This window comes from Netta rufina, assembly GCF_964035555.1.
Source record: "Netta rufina genome assembly, chromosome: 2".
In the NCBI taxonomy this organism is placed as follows: Eukaryota; Metazoa; Chordata; class Aves; order Anseriformes; family Anatidae; genus Netta; species Netta rufina.
Genome location: NC_140124.1, coordinates 31,103,899 through 31,120,975, shown reverse-complemented (window position 1 = coordinate 31,120,975; position 17,077 = coordinate 31,103,899). Strand labels below are relative to the sequence as shown.

The 17,077-nt window shown below is 40.6% G+C and overlaps 1 protein-coding gene across 1 annotated transcript; it reads left to right on the top strand.

The window, feature by feature from the left end:
• Positions 1 to 551: 551 nt before the first annotated feature.
• SOSTDC1 (sclerostin domain containing 1) lies at positions 552 to 3,082 on the top strand (the record flags this gene model as incomplete). Its single annotated transcript, XM_084282993.1, has 2 exons — positions 552 to 756; positions 2,667 to 3,082. 2 exons carry the CDS (start codon positions 552 to 554, stop codon positions 3,080 to 3,082), a joined length of 621 nt encoding a protein of 206 aa, XP_084139119.1.
• Between the last annotated feature and the right edge of the window lie 13,995 nt (positions 3,083 to 17,077).

The following is a 17,077-nucleotide window of genomic DNA, read 5'->3' as shown; positions in this document are numbered from 1 at the left end:
ACTTTAAATTATTCACTATAATTTTTTTAAAGCCATCTTGGCATATAGCAGACAGCCTTTGTGTTACTAGGGCTTTCCTGCAAGATCCGCAAACTTCTGCATCCTCACGGCACGGGCAAGTTTTTCTGAGGGGCGCCCTGGCAAGGAGGGGAAGGGACTTGGCATGGCAGGAGCCACAGAGGCTCCTTGTGCCCCTTAGTGCCAGGAACATGAAGCCGAAGTGCCCGGCGTCGTTCCCGGGTTTTGGGATGCCCTCAGAGCCCAAGGAGGGCTCCCAGCACCCAGGACCCAGCACCCAGGACCCAGCACCCAGCATCCAGCCCCTCCTCTGCTCGCTGCCCGCTCCCATTGGGAAGAGGTCTTCGCAGGCTGCTGTAGGGATCCCGCCCCTTTTGTGGCTTTTCATTCTGAAGCTCTCCACAACTTTACACCTGAACGGATGCCAAGCCTCTCTGAATATATAAGGGAAACGTCCAAGAGCGACTGCAGAGTTCCCGGGAAGCAGCAGCGGAGAAACCTTTCACCGGGCTCCCTCGGAGACCGCCCCAGCCATGCTGCTCCCTGCCGTGCACTTCTCCGCCTTGCTGCTCGCTTGCATCTTCGCCAAAAGCTTCTCGGCTTTCAAGAACGATGCCACCGAGATCCTTTACTCGCACGTCGTCAAACCCGCTCCGGCGAGCCCCGGCAGCAACAGCACGCTGAACCAGGCCCGCAACGGCGGCCGGCACTACGCGGGCACGGCGCCCGAGCGCGGCAGTGAGTATCCGTCCGTCCGTCCGTCCGTCCGTCCACCCGCCGACCCCTCTCTTGCGGGGTGCTGCCGGGGGGAGAGCTGCCGGGGGTGAAGGAAGGTGCCGGGGGGACGCTGCCGGCTGTGCCCCGGGGGTTGCTGCCGGCTCTCCTCCTGCCCCCGGCTGTCCCCGGGGAGGGGATGGGAAGCGCCCCCCGGCCCGGCTCGCCTCCCTCAGCGGGCTGTGGGGGCTGCTCTCAGAGGCAGGACGGCCAAACCTCCCATTTCTCTTCCCGCTCTTTGGTTTTGCTTCCTGCTGGAGCGCCTACCTGCTTTACACCTCCAGCGGGGGTAAACAAATGAGCTCGGCATTTACCTGGGAGCCCTGCTCCGACTTGCCTCCCGTAGCTTCCTCCCGGGTTTTATGTACGTGTGTCAGATGCGCGGGGAGCTGGGAACCTCCCGCTGACTTTATCTGCTCCTTCCCTGACCGCCTCCCTAAAATGAAAGAAAATCCAAACAAGCACCCGACCCACCCACAGCGAGGCGATAAAAATAGAGGCAGCCCTGGAAAGGGAGGGCACGAAGCGGCCCCCACAGCGCGGAGCCACGCCAGGTGCCGAGGGAAGGGCCCCTCACGGCCAGGTGGCCGGGGCAGCCAGCAGCTAATTCCCTGTCACCGAGCTGTCACTGGGGAAAAGCTGAGCCAGGAGAGACGTAAAAACAGGGGAGACAAACTCGGATCCGCCACCGGCTGCTCCCAGGTACATTCCTGAGTGCAGCTGCGGGAAGAGAAACTTGAATTTCATCCGCAAGTCAGGCGGGACCAGCCCCTCAGGTCGCCCCGCAGAGCTGCCCACCCTGAGGCGCAGGGGACGGGTGGCCTTAACTCCATGTCCCCGTTCCCACCTGGCTTCCCCAAAAGCCAACAGAAGCAGCCCGTAGCTGTGATATGTAGATGGACCTTCAAAGCCTCTCATGATTCACTCTGAAATGTTTCTGGTAATTACTTGTATTTTAAAGGCGTTAGTTAATTGCATTGTGTGTAGAATCTGCGTCGTAATTGTCCTGCAGAAAGAGGGAGAGCGTAGCCAGTAAAGATTGCTTATTAAAATTAAGCGCGCTGTGGGCGTTTATTTCAAAGTGTAATTGCTGAAATAAACAGTTGTGTTTATTGCAGGGTGCAGAGCTGCACACAGACGGGTACAAACACGCCTGTGTTAGAAGCTCTGCATTTTCCTTCTATGTCAGTTGCCCGAGAGAATTTGCAGGATCCTCTATGTTACACATAGCGTAGAGATTACTACGACCAGGCAGATGCCTTCTGCTCTGAAGGCAGAACAGCCGCTCAGAAATTGCTCCTGCCAGTCATTCAAACTGTACGCAGAACACCATTCCCTGGAAACTTGAGCTGTTATCACTCTCACAACCTCTGTGTTAAGAGCATCAGTGCTCATGGGACACTCAGTCCGCTGTAACCGTGGAAGGACAAGAAACATACTATTTTAAATTGATTTAAACACATATAAACAGTTTCCAATGCACTGTTTTCCCCCTTGCTAATGATCCAACATAATTGTTGTAAACATCACAGAGCAAGTTCCCTAGACTTAGAACAAGCAGGAAACATTTCTTCCCTTGGGGCATTTTTTCTCTTCTGAAAGGTATGTCCCTGTGAAGAAGGATAGAGAATGAAAGTGCCTCTTCTCCCACAACTGCTGAAGTGTGTATCCTTACCATTCCTTTAAGCTGTACCCAGATATATCATCAGTGCTTGAGGCCCTTGTGTTGGGGGACACAACAGTAAAAAGATGTCCTGTACAGATTAAAGCCTCCTTTAACTTCTGCAAAATGCCTCTTGTTAATGTGAAAATGTCTGGTTAAGGAGATGGTTGCATTCCGAATCTCAGTGTCTGTCCTTCTGTGCACTCTGCAGATCGGGTTCAAGTCGGTTGCCGGGAGCTGAGATCCACCAAGTACATTTCAGATGGCCAGTGCACCAGCATCAACCCCCTGAAGGAGCTGGTGTGTGCTGGTGAATGCCTCCCTTTGCCACTGCTCCCCAACTGGATTGGAGGAGGCTACGGAACCAAGTACTGGAGCAGGCGGAGCTCGCAGGAGTGGAGATGCGTCAACGACAAAACTCGCACCCAGAGGATCCAGCTGCAGTGCCAGGATGGAAGTATAAGAACCTACAAAATAACTGTGGTCACGGCCTGCAAGTGTAAACGCTACACCAGGCAGCACAATGAGTCCAGCCACAACTTTGAGGGAACCTCTCAAGCAAAGCCCATCCAGCATCACAAAGAGAGAAAAAGAGCCAGTAAATCCAGCAAACACAGTACAAGTTAGAAGTCAGACATTCTCTCCTCTCTCATCTCCTGCTCCTCCTGCCAAAACTGAACTCACCTGTAACCGTTTGCTTTACAGTTCTGACTGCTTAAAGACAAGTCTGCCATTGCTGTGCTCTCAGCTGACGCTGCACGCTTATTGCTTTGACCAAAACCAAAAGGGGCATTCTCAGCATATGGACGATTTGGGTGATTTTCCAAGTGCTCAAGATGGAGAATAATACACGCCTTCCAAACCCACACTTTAAACTTTGACATTTTCTCCTGCCATGGAGGCAAAGAAAAGTTGCCACGAATATTCACTGAAGTCTATTTTGTAAAAAGATGCTCTGTTGTGTGTTTTCATGAGAACAGTTAATTATCACGTCTGTTGCCTTCTCTATCATGTTTTATGAACTTCTGACAACAGCTTAAAATACAACACCTAGTATCTGCTTTCAGATTCATTCTTAAAAAAATGCCTTGCATGCTCACCTTTCTTTTATCTCAGTATACCAAAAATTAAAATATGCATGGCAGCAATCAAAAAGTAAAGCTGAACAAACTATTTATTTGTTGTTGTAATTATTTAATGAGCTTTTATGTGTATTATTTCCTTTCAAAATGTTCCTATGTTTATAGCTTTTCTCATGTATCAAAGTATTTTCCTATGATTTGTGGCTGGATTAGAACATACATTTTGTAGATAATGTAAAATAGATGTTTTAGCATTCTTGGTTTATATATTTTCATTTTGAACATTCATAGACGTAGATGTTATTTTGAAGTAGCAAATTAAAAAATGTTTTGTTTTGTTTTATCCTCCATTCTGTATTATTTTTGTTTAAAAGTGTGCAATCAAAAGACAGATATGACTTCCTTTCAAATTAATTTGTTTCTCTTTTTTTTTTTTTTTGTACAAAAATAAATACTGCTAAGAAACTGTATCGTCTGGCTGTATGTATGAAAATATACACATTTTAATCAGTTAATCTTAAAAAGTGGGAGAACATCTGCTCAAAGAAAATCTATTCATGACATTTAATATAAAAATAATATTTCTGTAGATTCTTTTTGGATGTAAAAATCGTTCATGACTGAACAGATGGTGCTTATTAACAGTCCAAACTAGGTTCATATTTAACAATTCTCAAGTTGTACATTGCAGAAGAAATGTGTATTTGGGAAGTTTTACAAGCTAGTAAAACACCACATTTTTTTACACTAAAGATGATGATCAAGTCAAAGACAAATGGTAAAAATAACAGTCAGCTTAATCTTTCCCATGCAGCCAATACAGTCCTGCACATTACCCACAGATCATTACAGGACATGTCAGGAAATACATAGAAAACAACCTACTTTTCAACACATAGTCCGTGAATCATCTGGTCTTAATCTTTCAAACTATATTGAGGTAATATGGGCACGATTTCATCACAGGGCACTGCTGTTCATAAATGATTAACTTTTACACCCTGTTTGCACCCAAAGATAAGACAACAACAGAGGATAATGAAAAGTCTTGCCTAATAATAAGGTGTCACATGAGCTCCCTTTAACCTTCTTGTTGTTTTCTCATTCAATCTTGCATTTTAATTTCAAAGGATTCATCATGAAGTTCTTAGCTCAGATCTTCCTCGGTTGTAAATAGAAACTGTTTGAAACTCATTGCTGCTGCTTGACTTATTGGATCCTAACTTTTAATGACAAAATTTAATGATTTTTCCTCAAAGCTACTTTAAAGAATTCTCTTAAAAATCTGCTACATGTGCAAAGATAGATACTTTCTTCATTTAAAGGTATATACAGGGTGATACAGTTAAAAAAAATACATCAATGACCTAGTTGCTTCAAGTTTTGTTCTATGACCATGAAACTGTAAGAATGATGAGATCAGAGACCATTTATAAATAAAATCTCTGATCTTAAAGGGTTCTTCTTTTAAGCCTAAGATGATAGGAGATGAATAAAAGAATTAGCAGGGAGAGAGGTGATGTGACATTGCAAATCAAGCCAGCAGATCTACAGAGTTCAAAGTTTTTGATTTTAACAGACATTATAGTCTCATTCAATCTCTTTTATAAGGGAAGGACTATTGCCAAATACCAGTAATTATATATATTTTTTTAATTCTCTGGCTAATTCTTCAAGATGATAAAGCAAAAAAGACAGATAATAGACCAAAAAGTTACCATAATTCTTTTAAAAGACAATGGTCATCAGTAAGGTTGCCCTGCCTGTTTTGTGCTTGGCTGCTAGAAGAGTAGTGAAAACAGGCACAGATCTTGCTCATGACCCTCCTATAGTCAATGAAGTTTGACCGTAGGAACAACGTGCGTATTTAATAAGACGTTGCACTTAGCAACAGAGATAGTAACTCTTTCCTAGTTTGTCTCTGCACACAGAAACACCTGAAGGGGAATAAACTGACACACTTTCATTAAGATGACTTCATGGAAATTTGCTGAAGATGCAACAGAAAGACCACAGGGTCTCAAGACTGGTATAGTTGAATAAACAAGAGAAGCCAGTAGAAGCTTTATCCATCAGCAGTGACGCAACTTTGAAGTGCCACCTGAGGTAGCTAGGGTCTCGTCTTTGGGCAGGACTTCAGCTTTTTGCGAAGGAAAGCAATGTTAGAAAGAGGCTCATCCTGATGAATTTTTTTAAGGTATCTTGTCATTCATCTCCTGGCTCTGAATGCTTCCATCTGGACTACAAAACCTGCTTTCTATTTCACCCTGTTACTTGCAAGACTCACAGGTGTCTATCCAAGGATCCAGACTAAAGGCATTTTAGAAGTATATCCAGCTAGCTTTTCGTATATGGAGAGTCTCCGAATGTAAAGTTGTTGTGGGTAGGATATGGGCCATCGTTCTTGTATCAAAGAATCCTGCCAAGGCTTCAATGAAGAAAACAGTACTGTTTAAACTTAAATAATTTAACATATGATACATCTTCTAATGCTTGCTTCAGTGTTAACAAGGAAAGACATATATGCTAGAATTTTCTTAGTTTTCACCTGAAATATTAAGCCAAATAGCCAAATAGCATAGAGACTTTCTCAGTAATATCCTGTCTTATAAATAGAGCACTAAGTCCAGGGGATTCTTAAAAAGCATTTCCTTATAGTCATAGATTGCACTTGATTTCATTGCTTCATTTTCAACAAGGAAATAAATACTTGTGTCACCCTTCTTGGTAGCTGGACAATCAGTCAGAACAAAGGAAGATAATCTCCACTTGCACAAAATGTCACTTTTCTGCAATTCAAGATTTGAGAAAAGAAGCAGATTTTTTATATACTTAAAGTCAAACCTAGAAGGAACCTAATAATTGTTGTCGCACTTGCTTCAGAAAACTACAAGTGAATAAATTAGAAATAATTTGTTAATCTGCCATCATTATTTCATTACTTTCCTGTTGATGAAAACTGCCCCCAGCTAAAGGGTAAATTGTTTCATAATGAGTGGAAGTCAATTTTCCTTAGACACCACTAGATAGAAACTTGGCCAGATGCTAAGTGTTTTGATAGCATGTTAGCATTCAGAGGCACACTGCATGGAGGCCGTCAGTAGTAGATAGCACGAGTCATTAAGGCGTTATCGTTATCAATTGCGGAAGTCAGAAGGGCCTGACACTTGTCTAGCTTGTCTAGACAAGAAAGGCCCTTTGAGAAGGTGTTTGTTTTATTTTTTTATTTTTTATTTTTTAGCAACAGTAACAAATCTGTTGCTCTCTCCTTTCTAGCAACCTTGGAATTGAAAATGCCCAGTCCATGTCCAGTCGTCCAAGTCCAGTCATTTGGACACAAAGCAGACATTTGAATAATATCCTTCAAAACACCCAACAGATTTCTGCTAGTAAATCACTGCAGTCCTCCTAACCTTGACCTTTATATCCTTCCTGGAGAAGTGTAGCATTAATCAAGAAAAGGCTGTTCAACACATTCCACTGTGGGAGTCTTGTTGCTACAGTATTAACCTGGAGGTGTTCAGTGGAAAATTATAAGGAATCCTTAGTGTTGGAAGGTATCCTATTCTCATGATGCGTTTCCTTTCCCTTAGGCCAGGCAAGGGGCTTTGATTTTAACTTCATTGACATACATATAAACATAGCTCCAGGCTAAAACTGAAATTTCTCTAGAGATTTATGAGTTAAGCAGACATTCTGTCACTGGATTTGTTAATTTTGCCTGAATGTTTCCCCCACCCCAACAGAAAGCCTGTCCATGCATCTTTCTGAAAGGCACCCAGACTTTCAGCTCACTTGTCAAATGAGTTATGTGGACTGAAACACCAGAAAAATGTGATTTATGAGTAACTTGCCTACCACCCAGTTAATATTTAAACACCCACCTTCCTCAGTACTTCAGTGTCACGTAAATACTCTTCATTGTTAATGCTACTCAAACTAGATGCCATAACAGCAACTAGTCTCTACTCATTGGTGAAAAAATATTTACAAACATTGGATTTTAACTCCATTTTGGGGTTTGCTTTTTCCTAACTCACTTAGGCTTGACAACATATTACGGTGAACGAGGTCATGTTACTTAGCTGGGATTCAGGCTGTCTTAATGCCTCTACACAACAACAAAGAAATACAGAGGACCTCTTAATATAAATGGAAACCAGGGCTTTGCTATGGCTGTTTGTGGAATAGGGTACTTAGTGAACGTAAAGGAAAACAAACAAAAATATCAGATGTCTGGAAAAGAGGCCTAAATCAGAATATACTGTAAAAATAATATGGTTCTGTTTACAAAACCTCAAACATGACACTTGTTGACAAGTGGTATTTGTTACCATCTACTTAATATTAGGTAAAAAATAATAAATCACCTAAAAATTTTTTGTTGAATATTTTATTTCTCATCCCCTGCTCTGTTTTAGGAGTCGTATACTAATTTATTAATGTCTCATTGTTTAAATCCTTAGCTGTTTTGTCACAACACACTTGCTTTTTGATATAGAAATATTTTAAATCTCTTTTTGGAATGACTGGATGCATTATTTTTTAATTTTGACTACTCAGAGGAAAAGTCATGCTACGACTTGACCTAGGAGTTCTGCATTTGATTTGTTTTGTTAGCCTTGGTGAGAAGTTACTTAGTAAGGAAATTGCAAAGAAACATAGTAAAAGCATAATCCAGCCTGTGAAATGTGATGCTTTGGTGGGCTAAGGAAGAGCCAACCAGGCACATATTACAGTTCTTTTACATAAAACAGTGGAGAGTTGAGGGAGGGCCTAAGGAAAAATGGAAGTACAAGTCTAGCCCTACCACATGAACGGGCACTGAGAAATGGTGGGGCTATGTAGAGCTTTAACACAGACTTCTGTAGCACAAAGACTGTTTTAATTGCAGCTGAAGCAAGTTTAAACATCTGTTGCTTGTTAGATTATTACTTTATTTATTTACTTATTTATTTATTCATTTATTTTTGGGATGGGTTGAAGAAAGCTCTTTTAGACTCCCTATGGCCATTAAGCTGGGATGAAGAACAGAGGTCTGACTGTTTCTAAAATGTAAAGCTGCAAAAAAAAAATAAAATAAAATAAATTGGCCTGCTGAAACCTTTGCTTTTGTACTTCTTTATTGCAGTTTTTAGGACGGTAGCCAGGGCAGATTGTATGGAACAGGTGTGTCACTGGACTGCATCTTTTGTTTTCTGGTATTGAAATGTCTGAAATGTCTGAATCTGGGTATGTTTAGAAGAGGTGAAAGGCGAGAAAACAGTTCAAAAATGGACAAAATAATGTGGAGGACAACATGTGCTGCATGTCCTTCGTTTTCTTCTGCTCATGGCAACTTTTCAGAAGACTACAAAAGTAGTTTCAAAAAACTACAGGCTTTTTTGTCTGCAGATTGCCAAGCTCAACATTAGCCAATGCACAAGCTACCCTTAGGTTTTAATCGACTGCCAAGTCTAAATTCACATGACTGTCCCTGTGTCTTCTCCTACCATGCAAAGAAAATAAGGCACAGCAGTGTGATCTGTATCTGTATCATCCACAGATTCCATACAGGGCCACAGCAAATCAGGGAGATTCCAGAACTTAATATCTACACAGAAACTGACATCTCACTGCACTGGTAGTACCTTCTGGAGTGTGGGTACAGCCCCTTCTTTCTGAAAGAACAATACTGCCTAAGCTTACAAGGTTGGCGTAATTACCTACTTTATACTTCTTAGAAAGTTATCAGTCTGCCACACAGCTGAACTCCTTGCTGAGGAATTTTGCTCAAAAATCCTGTTCACAACACAGATAAAGTCGATCAGTAAAAGCATTCCCTCTCAGTGTTACCCTGATACTATTACAGGAATCTGATTTTATGAATAAAACTGTCCCTGCCCATGGCAGTAGGGGGGTGGAATTAGATGATCTTTAAGGTCCCTTCCATCCCAAAACATTCCATGATTCTAAGATTACAGGTAGTGAGTTACCCCTTAAACCTCTTTTAGGTGTTCTAAAACTTACTTTCTCTTGAGCTCTTTGTAATCAGTTATGAATCTGGAAACTTCTGCAAGAGGAAAATGTTTGCAACATCCTTTAACAAGAGTAAAGTAAATATTAATATAGGTTTTCATTTTTTTATTTCCTTAATTAAATACTTTTCTGTATACTTTTATATAGAAGTCTTCATCAGACAGACCACTCAAGGTGCTGTCTGAATCTTAACTTAAGAATGTAGTACATTGTGGTACTCTTTATTCAAATACTGCAGCCCCTTACAAATCTTACTGCTTCTGCCCTCTACTTTGAAATTTCTAGCTATAGTAAAAATCTCATTTCTCTTTCTCATGTAGTCTCAATGACCAAACTATTCTTCCCAGTAGTTAGGTTACCTATTCCACAATTCCATTCTGATAAAGGAAAAAAAAATAAATAAAAAAATAAAGGATGCATTAGGACCACCTTTTCTATCTTTTTGGCTCGGTGGCCATCCTATTGACGTGTAGATATACCTGAAGGAAGGGTGCAAAGAGCCAGGCTCATTTCAGTGGTGCCCAGTGCCAGGACAAGAGGCAATGGGCACAAACTGAAACACAGGAGGTTCCCTCTGAGTATCAGGGAAGCACTTTATTGTGAGATTGACTGAGTGTCCTGGTTTTGGCTGGAATAATTTTCTTCATAGTATGGTATGGTACTGTGTTTTGGATTTTTGGAGTTTTCATTTTTTTCCCCTTTCTTATAAAACTGTCTTTACCTTGTTCTTGCACTTTCATCATTTTCAATCCACTTCCCCCTCTCACTGGGGAGGAGTGAGTGGCTGTGTGGTACGTAGCTGCCTTCCAGGTTAAACCACAACACCGAGCTCTAGCACAAGTTGCACAGAGAGGTTGTGGAGCTTCCCTCTTTGAGAAATTCAAATGCCACCTGGACATGGTCCTGGGCAGCCTGCTCTGGGTGCCCCTGCTTGAGCAGAGGGTTGGACAAGGTGACCTTAGGAGGCCTCTTCCAACCTCAACCATTCTGTGATTCTGTGATCTAAGCAATCATTCTGTGGTTATTTAGTCCATTTCCTTAAGTTTTCAGTGTTAAAGAGAACTGAATGCATGTGGAAACAACTGTACAGGTACAGGTAACTGTCAGGAAAGTAAAATGGGTAGACTAGATTACTCAGAAAAGCTGACAGTATACATAGCATTCTTCATTAAATAACTGGTTTGCATCCAGCTAGATTAACATGCTGGAAAATGGTTAACCTTTGATGGTTGCTCAGCGGTGTATGTTAAACAGGTTCAGTCTATTTAACTGCTGCATGTCAGATAGCCACATTGCTGCAGCTGGGAAAATTCTGTAACCTTGATCTTCTTAAAAACTGGCAAATATCTAAGGGTTGACCCTTTCCAATCTGCTATTTTCATGCTAGAACTGGGCAAGCCAGCAAAGGATGAGGAAAAGCATTAGGACAGGACTATTGCTAATGCTGCATTTTTCAGTTTTTAGGGACTATCACCCTGCAGTTTTTGCTCATTATAAAATAACTTTAAAAAGAGAAAAAATATTCACACACGTTTCCACAAAGCAGGATGTGTTTTAAGGCACTTCCCTTAAAACTTGCCAAAAAGGTTGGAACATAACCCTAAAAAGTCAAAAGAGGAGGAGAAAATTGATAAAGCTCCACATGACTGCTTTGCCTAACGCAGACAATACAAATCCTCTGCAATGGCAAAGTCCATTTTTTGTGTTGTGCAGTATGCTGTCTTTCCTGCTGGAATTTCAGTCCCTGACAGTACAGCTAGTACCAAACACTCCATGGAGATAACATAGAACACTGTAAAGCAATAAAACACAGTGTGACACACCAAAATTCAAACAAAGACTTAGAGCAATGAAAATCCCAGCTCTCAAGTACATGTATTCTGTACTGTTCCTCAACATCACACTGTGTCACTGGCATTTGTGGCTTAATACCACGTATTTAACCAGTTACATAGACTCTTTCTGCTATGAATTGATTTGGGAAAAGGAAACTGCCATTTGTCTTTGCTCAGTGGTAACTGTTTCTCTAGTCATGACTGAAAACCTGTTGAACAAAATAAATAAAATATGACTGGTTTTACTGAGATGATAAGGCACTGTCCTAGTAACTCATGCCTGTTCGTGAGTCAAAGTGACAGGGGAAAACAATCTGAGGGATTTCTGTCCCTCAACTTCCACATTTTCATCTTTTTTAGGGTCACCATACAGTGCACTCAGACAGTCTAATGCTCTAATACACAATTCCTATAAATTATTACAATAAATGCTAACTTTGAAGCTGAGCAGATAGGTCTCCCCAACCTTGGCATTACTTGACATCTGACCAAAGTACCTGGAAGCCATGGAGATGCTCCTGGAGCAAACACTTCTAATGAAAAATTATGAGGCTTCCACCTCATCATCTACTTGCCACAGCACTCCCCAAAGCAGTAGAAGACTTTCTTGAAGTTCTTTAATTGTTCTGAATTTCACTAAAACTGTTGCAGCCAGAGACTCTCACTCTCATGAATTATTGGATTAGATACTATGGGGCAATTCTCTTCTGTTTAAATTCTTTTACTTTGCATACACAAAGTACTTATTAGCTCTTGAACTGACTTGCCATATCCCAAAGAAATAGCCTAAAGGATTACTGAGTAGAGAAGGGATAAACACTCTGGTGAAAATATAAAATTTTATGCTGAAGCTTTAAAATGTGTCTAACATCAAATAAAATTTATGCCTTTTTTTTTTCCTCTAGCACAAGAAATACAACGGTGGAACTCGATATATGCTTTTCAACAGTTACCTACAATGAAATGCAAATATGGTAACACTCTGTTGTGTGCAGAGATCACATTTTCTTTACGTTTGTAACATTCATATTTTCTATTTATGCTTCAACAATTAAGAAAATAAAAATCATGGTGTACTTCTACCTCATCGACTAAAATTTACAGCTTGTTACACCATTTTGTCAAAAATCAAAAGCACGTATCAAAAATACTTTGCAGACTGGTGTATGAAAGCACTAGGACTCATAACTCCCACTAGGGATCTGGCATATAGGTGATTCTATGTACACTACATATTAGGCCTGTAAGCACGCTTTGATATTTGATCATCAACCATTTGCATCATCTAAGTAACGCACGTGCATAACTTGCTGAATAGATGATGTTTTGATCTCAATTCCACATAGCAATAGGAGCAAATCAAAAGAACTACAGTTTATGTAAATATTCTATCTATAGTTTCCTTCATCAAAGAATCTCAAAGCAAGAAATAACCCTTTAAAATGATATTTTGCATTCATAGTTATAAAAATACATACGTAGGAATATGCTAATAAAAATAAGGCAAGATTTCCCCAAAGCTGTTAATTATGACTTGTAGGGAAAATATTTTTGTATTTTTCAACATTCTACAGCCTATCGCACTGCCTGAAGCTATATATACATATTCCCTATGACATTACATTGACTTAGGAACCACTGTCACCACAGAGCAAGTACTCAGCTGCTGTGCAACTAAGACTGAAACAGTAAAGGAACAAGTCAATCCAAAAGTACTACCTGGAAGGTTGACTGCAACAAGCAAAAGATTGTGAAGAGCATAAATGACAACTTTTACATGATTATTTTTTCTAGTGATCAATCAGAACTGAAAGAAAATATCTGGAAACAAAACGACGGCCCAGATTCTATACTTTCCTTTTTTTTTTTTTTTTTTTTCTTCATATACAGATGTAGAAGTGATGATGAAGCCACAACCCTTTAAGACCTAGTGTAAAGTGCTACAGATAACAATAGACATGCATGATAAAACCAGACACACTGTCATTTCTTTCTAATCTCTTCTGATATGCAAAGAACATGTGTTTTTCTTTGTCAACAGTGTAAACAGTCACGCACAGTTACTGGCAATTTAAAGAAATCTAAGACTGCTATCTTATTTGAACAGAAGAGCTTTCCAGAGAGAACTGACGTTCCACTTGCTTACTGTTCTGAATTTGTATTTTATGGCACAGCACCACTAAGGTAATGACTGTTATATATCTGGATAAAATCAGTGAAATACAATTGGGCAAACAAAAAGTTCTGGCTAAAATCCTGCATCACTCACTGCTCAGAATGCTGCAGATATCACGTTAGTTGCAAGAATGGGTCTCAGAATTTAGGTATTTTTTGTTTTATGATGTCTTTTATAAATATTGCACTTCCAGAGCAGTTTTATGATTTTGTATTTTTTAATAATTTTGCTTTTACAATTCACTTTAATCTGCCAAACATTCCATGACTGCATGCCCTTCCCTTGAAACATACAATAGCGAACCTTGGTGCAAGTGAAAGTGAGCTCATCTTATTTTGCCTGCATTAAAGACAAAATACTTTAAGAGTTTAGAAATGACTTTGAAAAAGAGAGAGATGATTTCTCAGTTAATTTATACCACATCTACAGAGGACTCAATTGCAATTTTTAATTAGGAGCTTGAACTCCTTTACTCATTTCTTACAAAAAAACTTTCAGTATGAATCATAGAATCATAGAATGGCCTGGCTTGGAAGCGACCTCAAAGATCATCTACTTCCAGCGCGCCCGCCATAGGCAGGGACACCACCCACTAGATCAGGTTGCCCAGGGCCTCATGTAAGCTGGTCTTGAAAGCCTCCAGGGATGGGGCATCCAGAACCTCTCTGGGCAACCTGTTCCAGTGCCTCAGCACCCTCTGAGTGAAAAGTTTCCTCCTAAATGATTTCTATCACTTCAGTAACTGAACTTAATTAATACCCCAACATTCACATTTTCAAGTGAACTTGACTCCTGTAACTTGATTGCTTCTTCTTTCTTCAATAAAAAGGGGAAAAAAAAACAAAAAACAAAAAACAAAAAACTTATTTTTAAGTATAAGATGGGCATATTTACTGCATAATTGCAAACTACCACCGTGTTTTCAGATGTTATACCCCCGTGTAGAAATGATGGATTGACTTGCTCTTTACTCACTTTGAGGTAAAAATGTTGCCTTCACTCCTCTTGATCCAATAAAAGACATGTAGAATTGTTTTCTCAATATCCATGAATTTACTTTTTACTCTACTTCAAATACTTATATAAGAGCCTGCATTGGACACAGTAACCAAATGATTAGAATAAATCAACAAAAATGTATGGAAAAATGGAATGGAACTGAAGCAAATTATGTAATCACAAAATGCTGTTGTGTTCCATAGCATGTTACTGTCAAACAAATATTAAAAATATGTAAAAACTAAAATCCTAATTTTCTTAACTCATGCTAAGATACAGCATGAATTGATAAGAATATTAAATGAACTCTTCCTTCTTAGTCACTGCCTACAAGAACAGAAAATTAAAGGAGAAATAGCAGTAACAAAGACCACAGGAATCTACACTGAAGGGCTTCCTCAATAACTGGTAGGTGCTGCCAACCCAAGACTAGAGTACAGATGTCTGATCACAAACCTATTTGAGTTACCTTTCAGACCAAAACTTGCAAACCATCATCCAATCCACTAGTATAGTTAGCGTTTAATTCTCCTTCACTTTAGACATTACACCTGATGGACCCTGAATCTTTGTCACAACTATTCCTAAGCTACCACAAAGAGATTAAGGTGGCTTGTTACTACTAGACTAGTTCCATCGTGTGAAAATTTGAAAAGTAGAAGCAGAAGGGTTTCAGACTTAACAAGCTACCTAAGAAATTAGTTTAAAAATATACATGTTCAAAAATGCATGTATACATGTAAACCCTTGCCCTGTGCAATTTTCCTGTGTAATGTCAGGCAAATCAGTTATTCACAGAACTAGAGGAGTAGACTTCATGCCCCTCTATAACTATACAGGAGTTCAGCACTTAAAAGCCATAGAGAATTTCATTTAGCATCTCTAGGCTCTTCTTTACACCTCAGAGAGAGGTACATACAAACGTCTTTTGACTTCATAAGGACTGTGAGAAACATGAAAACTTCTGAAACATCTGAAGGCCAAGTACATCCATAAGCAGCTTCAAAGCTTGGCTGGATCACCAAACCTCATCTTTAATATACAATATATTTGATGGCAATGAGGTGTGCGACTATCAAGGTTATTATCAAATATAATTTCTTCAGGACAGATCAAGCCTCATCCACGTAACATAATAAGGAAAATGGGCTTCAGAACAAAAACAGAACCATTTTTCCATGTGATCCTCTTTCCAGAATTTCTCTTTTTAACCTTCATAGATTAAATTAATATGCATGAAAGAAACAAAGAGGGGAAACACTACGTGGGCAAGGGAAGGTACAACAGACGGTTGGAATAGAGGAAGAAGTGCAAAATTGTTATGTCAGGAAGGGAAGTTTTTCTAAAGGGACTCTAGTGTGTTTGGGAAAGCCTTACTCCTCACAGTGGGAGGAGTCACAGGAACAAAAAAGATTATATTTTGCTGCTTATAATAATGCAAACAAGAAGAAAAGTCTGGACAATGAGCTAGGCTTGACTAGATTTATGACTGTGCTCTTCATGAATTGAATTATGAAGACCTGAATCAGGAATTCAGAATATCTGATCTAATGAAAAAAAAGGAAGAAGTGAGAATGTTGCAGAACACCCTGCCATGAATGTGTTTGTATGGCACAGTTGCAAGGAAAGAAGTCAAAATAATGTAACTTATGTGATCCAAGATCCGCATAAATGCTGGAGGAGCCTACCTTAAGAAGAAAATTTCATTTTGGGCATCTGATAACAAAGAAGTGTCAGTGAATACACTGCAATCTGCACAGAGGAAAGAGTCAAGGCAAATTTGGAAGTCCTGGAAAGAGACAGCAGACAAACCTTATGTTATCACTCAAGAATTAGCTGTAGAGAACAACACTTTCAAAGAAGGGAAAATGTAAGACTCACTGAGAAGGAAAAGAAACAGGCGAACACGTTCTACAGCCAACATAAAGTCCCATATGATTAGCAGTCCTGAAGACAAGACCAAAACTTATCACGAAGGCAGTTCAATGTCCAGCTAAACACTGTCAGTGATGAAAGGGCTCTCCAACCATCCCAGTTCTCCAGCCATGTGTGTGGCTCCTGTCCTTTCCCTACTTTACACGCCCATCTCCCTTGCCTTCAGCCCCTCTCCCATCCCACTGTGTGGCACCAGCTGGTGTGACTTCAGCCCCCTGCATGCAACGTGTACGTGTCTGCATTGCACCGTGCAGTATTTCAGTGAGGAGGGCCTGTGAGTTGTGCTTTTGGCAGGAAGATCGCCTCACTCCCATCGAGTAACTGCTAACTGTGGCGCCTCTGTGCTCCCACATGGTCATTTTTCACGCCCTAACACGGGCACAAACTTCCTTCCACGGTACTTTTGGGGCCTGATGACTTCTCAGAGAAGCCTCCACGTGAGTTCTACTCAGTTTATTCCCAACAGGACTAACAGAACCCCGAGGGCACTGACGGGAGCCCCGCTGAGAGAGATGGAACGAAGGGTCAACCTCCACAGGCGTCCCCCCCACCTGCCACAGGCGGGAGCGGCCCCGCC